At 41.9% G+C, this 12,203-nt stretch overlaps 1 protein-coding gene across 5 annotated transcripts in view; it reads left to right on the top strand.

The window, feature by feature from the left end:
• FHIT (fragile histidine triad diadenosine triphosphatase) overlaps positions 1-12,203 on the top strand; it is a 521,930-nt gene that overhangs the window by 439,815 nt on the left and 69,912 nt on the right. For all 5 annotated transcript variants that reach the window (XM_054640235.2, XM_077184623.1, XM_077184622.1 and 2 more), the window contains one exon: positions 90-158. In XM_054640235.2, coding sequence (XP_054496210.2) covers positions 90-158 — 69 coding nt within the window. The remainder of the gene's footprint in view (positions 1-89; positions 159-12,203) is intronic.

Here is a 12,203-nt window from a genome sequence, read left to right as displayed (position 1 = left end):
TTACTTGTGTGTGTTGAGAATAATGCTGACAGTTCAGAAAAGAAAGTCATGAACTTGATAATCGCCATTATTTTGTTTCACGTTTTCAGCATGTTCATGTCCATGTGCTGCCAAGGAGGGCTGGAGACTTCAGCAGGAATGATGATGTCTACGAGGAGGTAAGATTTACACTCCATCTCTTCTTCAGAGTTGGTTTTGCTGTTAGTAAACTGCTTTAGTGGTCCAGCCCCTCCCATGGATGTAGGGATGGGATCTCTGTGTTTTTATTGCTTGCAAAGATCCTGTGACAGCACCAAAATCTATACTGGGATTTCTTTGTGAGCTCCCTCTCTGTGGGAGGATACAGTTGACACCTTTGGGACTTCAGTCTGTCACTGCACACAGGGTGCATCTCTACAAATAATTGTGGTCTCTTATTTTGAGGGCACAGGGAAAAAGGGTGACCACATGGTCAGCCTGGCATGCAGGGAGGGTGTCCTACACCAGCTGCTCACCTGGGGTGCCAAACCTCCCCCTTCCAGCCAGAGAAAACACAGGCAGCTTGTTACAGCTCAATCACAAACTGCCTTCTGGCCTGATTTTTGTAGGGCTCTGCTCAGCCCTGGACAAATCACATTGTAGCCCCAAAGGTGGAAACTAAAGAGCAACTCTGCATATAGATGGAATATCTGCATGTGTGCAGACTGTGCAGCAGAGCTCGGTTCATGAGCTGTTCCAGTGTGACTGAATCACTGGCTTTTGTTTAAGTGAACAATTGTACTGGCATTAACAAAAAGTTTTCCCCAGTTTGACAGCTGTCATAATGATTCTATGAAAAAATCTCACTATTGTTAAATTTATGGCTTGTTCTTCGTGGGTTTGGTAGGATCCTCTTTCTGAAACATGACATCTCCTTCTCTTCCTGAAAGTAATTAATATAAACTTGTTCAGTGCTACTGCAATACCATCTGCTTGAAAGAGACATCGTGACATTTTCCGCTTTGGTATTTTTTTCTTTGTGATATCTACATGATGACAAGTCCCCACTCACAAAAAAAAAAAAATGGTGGAGTGTTTTAAAGTTTTTCAATTACTTAAATATGCAAAAATGAAGAAGAAAGCATATTAGTGACAGGTTATATGAAGTGTAGTGCCTGAAAACTCCACTAGTAAGGGTAAAAGCCTAATGAGACTGCTGAGCAAGGAGATCCAATGGAAGTAAATGATGGCAATCTTTGCTGGCATGGTGGTTAAAAGCAGTTGAATGAGACAAAAGTTAGCAGGGTTAAAGGGTTGTCAGGCACTGGAAGAGGCTGTTCAGGGAAGTGGTGGAGTCACCATCCCTGGAGTTATTTAAAGGATGTGAAGACGGGGCTCTCAGGGCCCTGCATTACCGATGGGCTTGGCAGTGCTGGCTTGATGGGTGGATCCAGTGAGCTTGCAGGTGTTTTCCCCCTAAATGATTGTATGGTTCTGTGATCTTTTCCTTTTCACATGTGTTAAGGGGTTTCAGATGCTGCATCAACCCATCAAATCTCTTTCCATTTCTGTCATATTTACAATTTCATTTGCTTCTTTTTTAACACAATTACTTCTCCCTTGTTATAGCTAAACAGAAACAGGCAAAACTCTGATAAACTAGACTATATATTTAGTGTTGTTAAATGCAAAAGGGTGGCAAATTGGGGAAGAATTTCTTTTTTATTTTGTCATTTCCAATTACAGCAATTGTAGGTGTTGCTTTTAGCAAACAGGAACCATAAATATTTAGACATAGATGTGATAATGCATCTTTTAGCAGAAGAATGTATAGCCTCAGAGTCTAACTAGCTATTCTTGAACACTACAGAGCTAACACACTTTTGTACAGACTGTAGCTGAAGAAAGATTTATTTTTTTTTAGGATGACAGGGAAACAAAAACACATTTGCTGCTATAAAAAGTTTGGTACCGAGTTCTATCACTGTCTGGATTGAGGATGGAGAGACTTAAGAAATTTGCTATCACAGGTGAATAAAGTATTTTGAAAAATGAAAAAGGGACAAATTATTGAAAATACAGCTGACTTTGGAAATAATTTGGAGCTTATGTCAGTACAGCAAAAACATTTTTATATAATGCATCTCTGTTTGATGTCAGTAAGTCATATCCTTTTGACAAGAAGATACTTTAAAAGATTTAGGAAGATATGTAGATCATGGTGGGGCAACAGGCTGGAATTCGACAAGGGATAAAGTACCATTAAGTGAGATGTGGGTGCTGGAGAGAGCTTTAAATCTATTTTTCATGGAATTTGTACTTTAAAAATCCAAAACCCCTTCATAAACACTTCATTTCCATGTATTTGAGTGATGGAGCTCTAGTTTAGGCAGCAAAGACCACCTTCTAAAATCATCCCATTGGCCTTTTCCTTGTAAAATGTGACATGGAGGCTGATCAAACACTCAGCAATTGTAAAGCACACTGAAGATAAATTGTGCATATTGCAGTGCCTGGGTTAGCTACCACAGCTAAAGGTTTAACAGCAATTGGGAGCAATTTTCACAGGCTCTAGGTCTCAGCTCTGGCTCAACATGTCTTTTGCAAACCCTTTTCTATCTGTAAGTGCCTTTGAGCTCTCCAAGCTCTGCAGTTGTCATCTGTATATGCTCAGCAGATTGCTGATAAATCCCGCTGCTCTTAGTGTCTGACAGTGAAAGGAATGCCCAGATGCTGAGCCATCACTCCTAGGAGCCTTCTAGAACTGAGACAGCCAGAAAGTGCTTGCAGTCTCTGACTGTGTGCTTAATTTCTCCCATTCAGTTTTGGAGTGACCACTCACCTGATGGAAAAGGCAGAAGAAAGCACATCAGGTTGTTCCCTGCTTAGGCTGTTTACTGGGCTCTGAGATCTTCTGGCTTTTGGCTCTGAAGCTCTGACACAGCCCTGTCTAATGCAATTTTTTAGTGTAAAGAGTATAATTAAGGGAAGGGTGTTTCTTAGCACTTGTATTTTAATCAGGTATCTGATGGACACAACTGTCTGCTGATTTCTGGATATATTTTTAGATCTGTGGTAGTGGAAAATTAATTGTAGAAGGAATAAAACAGGGTCTGACACTTATTTCACAGCACCTTCTCTAAGGCACTCCTTGGTAGAATGTGTCACAACATTTTAGGTTTTTTTACTTCAGTGCATATGAAAGAAGTCACTGTGTGATTTTTCCAAGATACAAAGAGAATCACTAATAGTAAAAAACCATCTGCATTTAATATTTTAGATGTATTTCCTCTACATCTTTGCAGGGCTATTTCTTGGAAGGGTATTTCCGGGGAAGTGTTAGTTATCCACTCTCTGGGCTCACTGTAGTGGAAAGCTAAAGCTATAGTTTATCAGTTCTTACATTTCTCTACAATTATTTGAAGCCTAATCCTGCAAGTGTGCACATGCCAAAGTTAAATTGGTCTTACAGGATTTTTTATAGGATCAGGCTCTTCATCTTTTGCTATTGCTAGATTACTTTTCTCATCTTCATCTTGAGTAGTTCTTATTAATTGATTCTTTATTTCTTGGACAGCAGAACAATAGCAGCTAAATATTAGGAAAACCTGCTCTTAGAATAACTCTTCATACCTCTGTATTTTCTGTTTGGTTTGAAAGAGATTATATTTCACATTTATTAATCAAGGAACTTAAAAGCCTCTTATGAAGTAGTTGCTTGCTTTGAAGTAGATGAGTTCTTTGCTATTATAAGGGCATGTCACAGTGACTGATAAGAATTTGGTATGAAAGAACATCTTTACTGTAGAGCAGCCCCCAGTGTTGTTGCAGTCAGCACAAGTACTGCAGTTGTTGGAGGTCATCGTGTCCAAGACATTCAAGAACATTATCCTGAAAAGCCTTGGCACTTCCAGGCATCTGTGGGCAGCCCTCATTCAGTGGGTGTTTGAAAAGTCCATAGCACAGCCTGTCCCTGGTCTCCACTGAGTGGTTAGCCATTACTGCAATATAAATAACATTCATCATCCTTTAGGCTGGCAGGTAATAGCTGTACTGGGCCAGAGACGATGGGGCTCTCTCAGAAAGGAAGACTCAATCAAAACTCTGCACTCCTGTTATGAGTGCTGACCTCAATAAATTAATTTTGAGGCTGACAGACTCAGATGGGTAAGGGCAGCCTGGCCTCTCAGTGAAATCCTGAGCATCCCTGCTGAGGTGAGTTTTGTGGTGCACACCCCTGTTCCTCCCCAAATTCTGTGTTTCCCTTGGTGCCTGCAGCCTCCTGTAACAGATGCAGCTGCCACAGCAATGCACATCCAGGGCTGTGCACACAGGGCAAAGAGTGCCCAGCTCCTCACCAGCCTTGCTCTTGTGCCCTCCTTGTTTCACTGCCTGCCTGCAATTCCCATCCAGAACTGGGAGAGCACTGAAAGACTAGAGAGCACTGAAAAAGGGGAAAAGTGTGAGAGAGAGAGGTTAACCCAAACCCCTGTGTCTCCATCCTCCTCTGCCTGCCAGACCTGCATCATGGATCTCTTCTAATGAACCTGAGTGAAACTTCCTACTGCGAGTTCTTCAGTAATTTATGAAATTTTGTAAAAAGCCAGCAAAAGAATTTGCTTCATGCTATCCTCCTTCCCCTCTGGCATTCAGGCAAGCAGTGAGAGACTCACTTAGGAAAAGATACTTTGACTCAGTGATCTCATTCAGCATGTTATGCTAAATCATTTCAGCACGAATACCTATTAGTAATCATTTCCAGTTCCAGGAAGGATGAAGGAGGCATTTTGGCATATGAGTCAAGAACCTGCTGGGCTGTTTCTTCAGGCTGGCAAAACAGGGGAACTGTGGTGAATTCAGAAGTTTAGTCAAACAAGCCTGAAGTTTAATTCTCCCTGAATGGCTTTGACTGTGACATGCCATCACTCCGAGCTGCAGACAGCATCCTGCCTGCTGCTGGGCACTGAGCCTGGCACAGGGCTGGAAACCTGCACAGCTGCACTGAGCTGCTTAAAGGGCTTAAAGGTAAGGAATGAAGTAAAAAGATAAATAAGCCCTCATCCAGGTCTGTGAGACAAAATGGAAAGATGCCCAACAGCTCCTGGTAGCATCAGATTGAACTATTCATGAAAATTAATGGCATGCAGAGCTAATAGGCTGTTCCTTGGCCTCAGAATGATATTGTACCTTATGGGAACATATTGTAGCCTGCTGGGAGATCAGTCTGCTGTGTCTGAACTCCCTTGGGGCCAGACCCTGCTCTCTCTGCACCCTGCTTGGTTAAACCCTAGAAAAGGACAGAAGCAGCACAGAATCTCAGTAGTTTTATGGGGTGTTTTTTAAAGCTCTGGTTTCCCAGGTACAAGTTTATTTCCTAATCTCCTGATGCAGCAGCAAATAAATTCTCCCCAGTAGGCTTCAGATTTTACCCTGGTCTTGCCAATGCTGCTTTTTCTGACTGCAAGCATCAGAGGAGGTTCTCCTAGCCAAGGAGCATGAGCCCTTCCCAGTTGATTCCTGAGTCTTGTGATATTTTAGTGATTCCAGCAGGGCAGGGCACATGAACTGTGTGTGAATATTTCCAGCTGGGAGTATTGCAATAGAACCTAGAACTGTGCCAATAATTGTGGTTTTGATCTAGTAGATGGATGGACAAAAAAATCATTTTTAGCTAACCTGAAACAATGTTTTTTTCCATCAAATGAATTTCCTTTTGTTTTAAACAGGATAATTTATTTTCTGGACCATAATATTTTGTCTGATTAGGATTGGAAATCCCCTGGGTAATGCTGGCATGCCCTGCAAGCCTATTCCATGTCCTCAACCTACATGAGGCAAAACTGACAAATTTGTCAGTAAGGCCCAGTATCAATACTGGAAGACATCCTATGGTCACATTTATCTCCCTTGGTGAAACCCCCACTGTTTGTGGCATTTTCTGCCCTTTCCAGCCCTGTCAGGTATTTCTTAATTTGACACCTGAAATCTCTGAGACCTTCCTCTATGCTGTCCGTGTTGCTGCACTTACTTTAAGATAGCAGGATATCATAATCTGATCTGATTAAGTGCCATTTCATTCTTTTCTCTAGATCCTATGGAAGATCTTCTATAGGATCTAGAGAAATGGAAAGAACTCAGCTGTAGAAAGGAATTAGAAGTGGTAGAAGGTTTCCCATGAAGGCAGCCATCCCTCATGATCACACACGTGCCCTTTACACCTAGGCTTTGTCTGGAAGGCAACGTGCATTTGGCATTTTACCTACCATGGATCAGCCTCATTGCCCTCTACTCTGGCTGTCTCTCTGCATTCCATCACTGCTCTTGATGCTTCTTACCCTTTCCTGCCTCAGGGCTTTTACAATCCTTGTCCTTCCAGGTTAAAAGACATTGGCTGCCAGGATCCACTTACATTTCATCTATAATATAGTAGATGCAAATTTTTGTGACCATTGCAAAGGATCTCTCGGCTCCTTGTGTAGGATGTTTGTTGTGTTTAGCTCATGGAGTATTTGCTCTGCTGCGTCCTTGATGGTGCTTCATTGGCAAGTGACTTTGTGACAAAAAACCTCCGACCAAGGACAACTTGCTGATAAGAAGATTAAAGTGAACATGGTCTCTGAGGTCCGATCATGCTGTCAGTGCTTAGACTTGCTCAGATGCTTCCTGTGTATTCCCAGCCCTGAGGTAAAACTGTCTTCAGATCTCTGCTTATCCTTGGAGGCAGTGTAGGTTGAACTCATTCTGGTGGGGAGAACATCCCCATTGGTATCCTAGGTACTCATCTTTTTGGAATTGATGATATGGAAAGCAAACAAACCTATCAGGGAGCTGCCATTTTCTAAAGAGAGATTTTTCTTTGCCAAATTAAAATGCTGCCTTAAACTTCAAATGAAATGCTCCCCTGTTCTCTTTAAGGTTCAGGATATTGGAGGAGGTAGTTGGTAAGCACAAACCAAATCACACCAAAATCCAGTGCAGACCTGGCAAGGGATTAAGCCAGAAGAGAAGAGAAGCTGATGGTAAAATGAGGATAGAATGAGAATGGATTTAATCTTTTGTTGCAGTGGTTTTGCCAGGAAAGCAATGCAAAGTAACCAGAGATCTGTTGCAATACTGGAGGCAAAGAAAGTGTTATTTCAGTTTGAGAAAGGAAATTTTAATAATACATTGCAGCAGAGTGAGAATTTAGTTTAACAGAGTGTTAGCATAATTGTGCACAATTTGGTTTTATTTAAATACATTAAGCACCATTGTTTCTTTTCCGTGTTAAGGATTGACTTTGGTGCTAGTTTGCAGCAGTTTTCCTTAATTGCTTTAATCCTTGGCCTTAAGAAAATGAATACTTTAAATTCACACTTGTTAAGTACACTGCTAATGAAGAACAGGCTTTAGCAATCTTTGGTGGGCCCAAACTATATGTTGGAAAAAAAAAAAAAAAAAAAAAGAGAAAGCAAAGAGAGGAAAAAAAAAAGAGAGAGGGAGAAGCTAATCACCAACCATTCTGTTAATGCTTATTTTAATCATCCTGCCTGCCCTTGCTGGCAGACAGAGCCATTTGGCTGCAGAGGCAGGAGGCAGCCATCGCCTCAAATGGCACTGATGTTGAGAATTGGGCCCAGGAGGACAATCTGACTTGTCAGTTTATATAGACATAAAGCTTCATTGTTGTGCACAGACACAACTAGCTTTTTAAAAGCCTATTTCCCTCCTGATGATGTGAGAATCTGCTCCCCTCTCTCCTACTGTTTTCCAGCCCTCAGATTTATTAGACAGTGTTTGTAGCCCTGCTCAGTGTGTCTGTGGTGCCATAGGGGCAGGTGGGGACCAGCAGTGCCACGGTGACCAAATGCCCAGCTTCGAACCACAGGGACCTGTGGGGGCTGGGGGAGCAAAGAGCTGTGACTGCACACTGGGTGATGTCTCCTCAGAGAGTTTTAACATACTGATAGCCCCGATGGAATATTCTCTATGGAATTAAGTGTGTGTTTTAAAACACACAGGATGCTCAGAAGTGAGGAGCTAACAGCATTTCCTTGGGGGCCAGAAGAGAAACATCTCCAAAATTCAATTAATTACCAGAAATGTATGATCTGTTTTCAAAAACAGCAAATGCTGCTATTTTGCATGTGCAGGAAACTTTTATCTTTCTGACAACTAAAGAGTTGCAGCTCGCAAAGTCAGCTTACAACTTCTTCTGGCTGCCTGTGCCTCCCCGTGCTGCAGGGAGCCCCTGGAATGGTTTCAAGTAGCACAGTGCAGCATTTTTCCCATTTCAGCTTTTGTGTCCTGCAAATTGGAGAAAGTGACAACTGGTGCCCACATCAAGCAGTGGCATTTACTGCTCCAAGGAAAAGAAAGCTTCAAAATCCCACTTGGCTGAGTTACAACCCAGTTATAGCTATCCAAGCACAGGTATTCCAAAAAACAGGGAAGCAGGGAAGTAAGGCAGCCTTTGTCCCACTTTGGCCCAAGAGCTGGAGCATGGTGTATGAGGTTGCCAAAGAATCCCCTCCTGCCTTTAATTGATCATAGGTTTGTGGTAAACATACAAGCAAATCCAGCTAAACATTTGTGTCTCTCTTTTGCTACATAAATTACTTCAGTGGACTGGTATCTTGCTTCTAGGGGTTGTAATCTCTGTGGAAGTGGGAAGGTCTTGCAATAAATAGAGTTTTAATGGAAGGCCTGTTTTAGAATTTCTCTTTTCTTTGAACGATGACCTTTTTCTTTTTTTGGAAGGAAAAATCTATTCTCATTCATTACATGAATGTCTCTGAAGGGGCAAATGCACACAACTGCCAGGCCATGTACAGCACGGGCTCTATGCAGGGTTCTCTTCAGCTGAGGCTTGATTTGGAGCAGTAATTGAGATTAGCTCCCTAGGAGATGGGCCTCTGCTCTCTTCCTGGCTTTTTTCTCAGTAAAATAGTTGCATTTAATGCATTTATGAGTAGACTGTAAGTGCTAACATACTTTCTTCCCTTACACTTGCCATTTCCATGGCAGGCTCTGAAGAAATAACAATACATAAAGCTGCATAAACACTTAAGGTCTTCAGTGTCTGCTGCCATTGGCACTTTCAGATTTTCTATTTGAAGATAATTTCATTTCACACTTTTACATCTGAAGAGCCTGTTTTTGAAGACCTCCAAGTATATTTTTTAATGTATATAAATGAAATTTCCTCCTGCCTCTGTGAGTACATTAAGTAACAGTACTTGCAGGTTTGATGCAGAGAGGTGAAGAGACCTTGTGAAGTTCTGGAGTCAGGGCAAAACAGCTGAGTGCAGATACATCCATGAATCCCTGAACAAGCAAAAGGTGGACTGATCACCCATCTACAGCTACATGGAGTAATACAACATATGAAGTCCTTGCTTCCCTGTATGAAAGTATGATTCTAAGACAGCTGGTAGATATTCCAAGATGTGCTCCCCAGTGTCCACCAACATTGAAAACTGGAATGACTCTCAAGAACTTTGCTTCCATTCTTGGGTTTGTTTTTTTTATTTTTTTCCCCCCTGAAGAATAATACTACTGACATTTAAAAATTCAGATTGTGACCTGGTAGTGCACTGGCTTCATTCAGCCAAGGCCTGTGAGCAGCAGCAATTGCTGCTCTCTGAAGGGGAACACCTCAGGTATTTTAACAAGAGGTGACATGTTCACCCAGCTGTAGAAAAGGGGGTCTATCTTCACTGGTATGGTGTCTCCTGGGACACCAGGAGGGAAATGCTTAGGGAAAAAATGAGAAGAATGAACATATGTATGAAATGTCCCAGCTTTTTGTCTCCATAAAGGCAGATTCAGGGAGTCCTTTGCCATAAGTGAATTCTCAGGTGGTTTTCTAATAAAGGATAAGCAAAACAGCCACTGACTTTCAACAAGAGTCAGATGTCTGAATGCCTTAAAGACTTTGGAAAAGCTAGTCCTTTATCCTCTGTATCAGGTTGCAGTGGCAATATTGACACTCAGCAGGATGTTATTGGCATGTGATTTTCTCTTTTCATCTCGCACAAGGGCATGAGGCAGAATTGCCCTCTGCTGCTGCGTGAGCAGAGGAGTTGTGGATTGATGGATCAGCACTTCGTGTTTCTGGGTTGTTCTCAGGAACATGTGCAAAAGGGAAATAACAGCAGAGCAGGGACACTTCCCAGGTTAGGTAATGTGCTCCACTGACATCCTTTACGTTGCTTTAAAGAGTGATAAGCATAATGAAGCTGAGAACAATCTGGTGTTTTTCCACCACTTTTAGCAACCTCTTGTCATTTTGAGCTGCTGATGTTTCTTCTCAGGTGCTACCTGGTGATCCTTTTAACGTGTTTATTACTGTTGCTTCTTCTCAAGAAATAAATTTGCTGAGAGTAAAGAAAGTTACTCATTAGGGCAATGTAATTAAAGGAAAAGTAGACATCATGCCAAGTTCCGTTCTCTCTACAAAGCACCACCTTGGAGATTGCCTGAAACTCAATTACTCATTGCTATGCTTATTAGGGAGAACAATATGCTGAAATGATCCCTACTTCTAATAACCTTGTTTTCTACATGTGAATCATGTTGTTACTTTTTGCTTTAGTGCCTTAATCACCATGTGTAAAATGGCTCTGTTTCTAGAGGGGGAATAGGGAAGGTGGGCCACATGGTGGGTGTTCTCTGAATTGCCACTCTCCATGGAGAGTTTCTTGTTTCCTGCTGGTCCACAAGTTATTTTGTGGCACTTTTTTTTTGTTGTTTTTTTTTTTTCTTTTAATTACATGGAACAGTATTTATTAACAGATTACATCTTGATAGTCAGATTTCCTCTGGTGAAATGAAAATGTTCATCCTCTGCCTTGCTCTCTCCCTTTGGGGGAAGGAGTGTTCAGTGTCTTTCATGTCTCAATCTCTTCTTTGTTACCTCATGGCTTCACCAAGACAAATAATTTCTGCAACAGAAGGCTGGTATTAACACTTGCTAAATAACCTTGTTCTGATAATCAGTCTGGTGCCCAGTTTTCTTCCTTGATGAGCTACTCTGATACCTTCCTGCTGTCCTACTAACATGATGTCTTCAGCTTCTCTGAACACGCTGTTCCTATGGCCCCAAAAATCCTGTACCCCTGCAGGCGTGTTAGAGGGAGCTGTAAATACCAATATTCTGTCCAGGGCCTTGGAAGAGACCTGAAGCCATGAAGGAAACATGGTATACTTCCATCCAGCCCACAACATAATTGCCCTCCTGAGCTTCATGCTCAAGCCTTCTCCTCTAAACATGCAGGAAACCTTTGTTAATGGGGTATTCCATCAGAACTGAAGGACAGAAGTCTTAATCCTGCTAGTAAGGACAACCAAAATTGCCATGGGAATGTGGGGAAATGGCCTGAGATTCAAGCCCAGTGGTGGCCAAGTTAATTTAAGATACCAGTAAGTTTCCCTGAAATTCTTTGTCAAAAATGCCACAAGCACTCATAAAATAGTTGCGTGCAAACTTCACTTTTGATCAAAATCATGGATGAAAGCATGGAAGTGGCTGAATGAAAATATCTAAGGGACAGAGAAGGAAGTCATTTGTTCCTAAGCAAAAAAACTTGGTTGGCAAAGCTTCACTCCCAGAGTGGAAAAGAACTGGAAGGCTGTTGTTTTCTCTTTGGTGCATGCCTCCATCCCTGGAATTGTTGAGAGCCATATTGCATGAGGCTTGGAACAAACTCATCTAGTGGAAGGTGCTCCTGCCCATGACAGAGGAATTGGACTAGATGATTTTTAAGGTCCTTTCCAACCCAAACCATTCTATAATTCTATGATAGGAAGAAGAAATTAGTCCAGGAGATCAGTTCATGTACCACTGGTGTCTTATGTATCATGTAAGACAGGTATGCTTGTTACCAACTATGTCATATGAATATTAAGGAATCACTGCTCCTAAGAAATTCTGTGTGTTCATCTCAGAAGGAAGTGCATGGCTGTGCAGTTAACCATTCCTTCTCCTTTTTCATGTCAGAATATTTCCGTCCTTTTATGCAGAGCACAGGCAGACATGATTGAAAAGGAAAGTCTCACCCTTTGATGTTTGTTTGTTGTATTATCCATTTTTCATGGCTCTGTTATTCCAGAATCCTATTGAGCCATTCATTGGCAAGTGGAAATTTCCACTGCAGTCAGTAGGGTATTTCTGCCTCTAAATCACTTAATTTGGCCCCTGATACTTAACTTGGGGCCCGTATTATCAAAAGTGTTGAGCACCAGCTTTCTGAAGGCTTAGCACC

The sequence above is a fragment of the Agelaius phoeniceus genome, chromosome 11 (genome assembly GCF_051311805.1).
Source record: "Agelaius phoeniceus isolate bAgePho1 chromosome 11, bAgePho1.hap1, whole genome shotgun sequence".
In the NCBI taxonomy this organism is placed as follows: domain Eukaryota; kingdom Metazoa; phylum Chordata; class Aves; order Passeriformes; family Icteridae; genus Agelaius; species Agelaius phoeniceus.
This window is presented reverse-complemented; position numbering and strand designations above follow the sequence as displayed.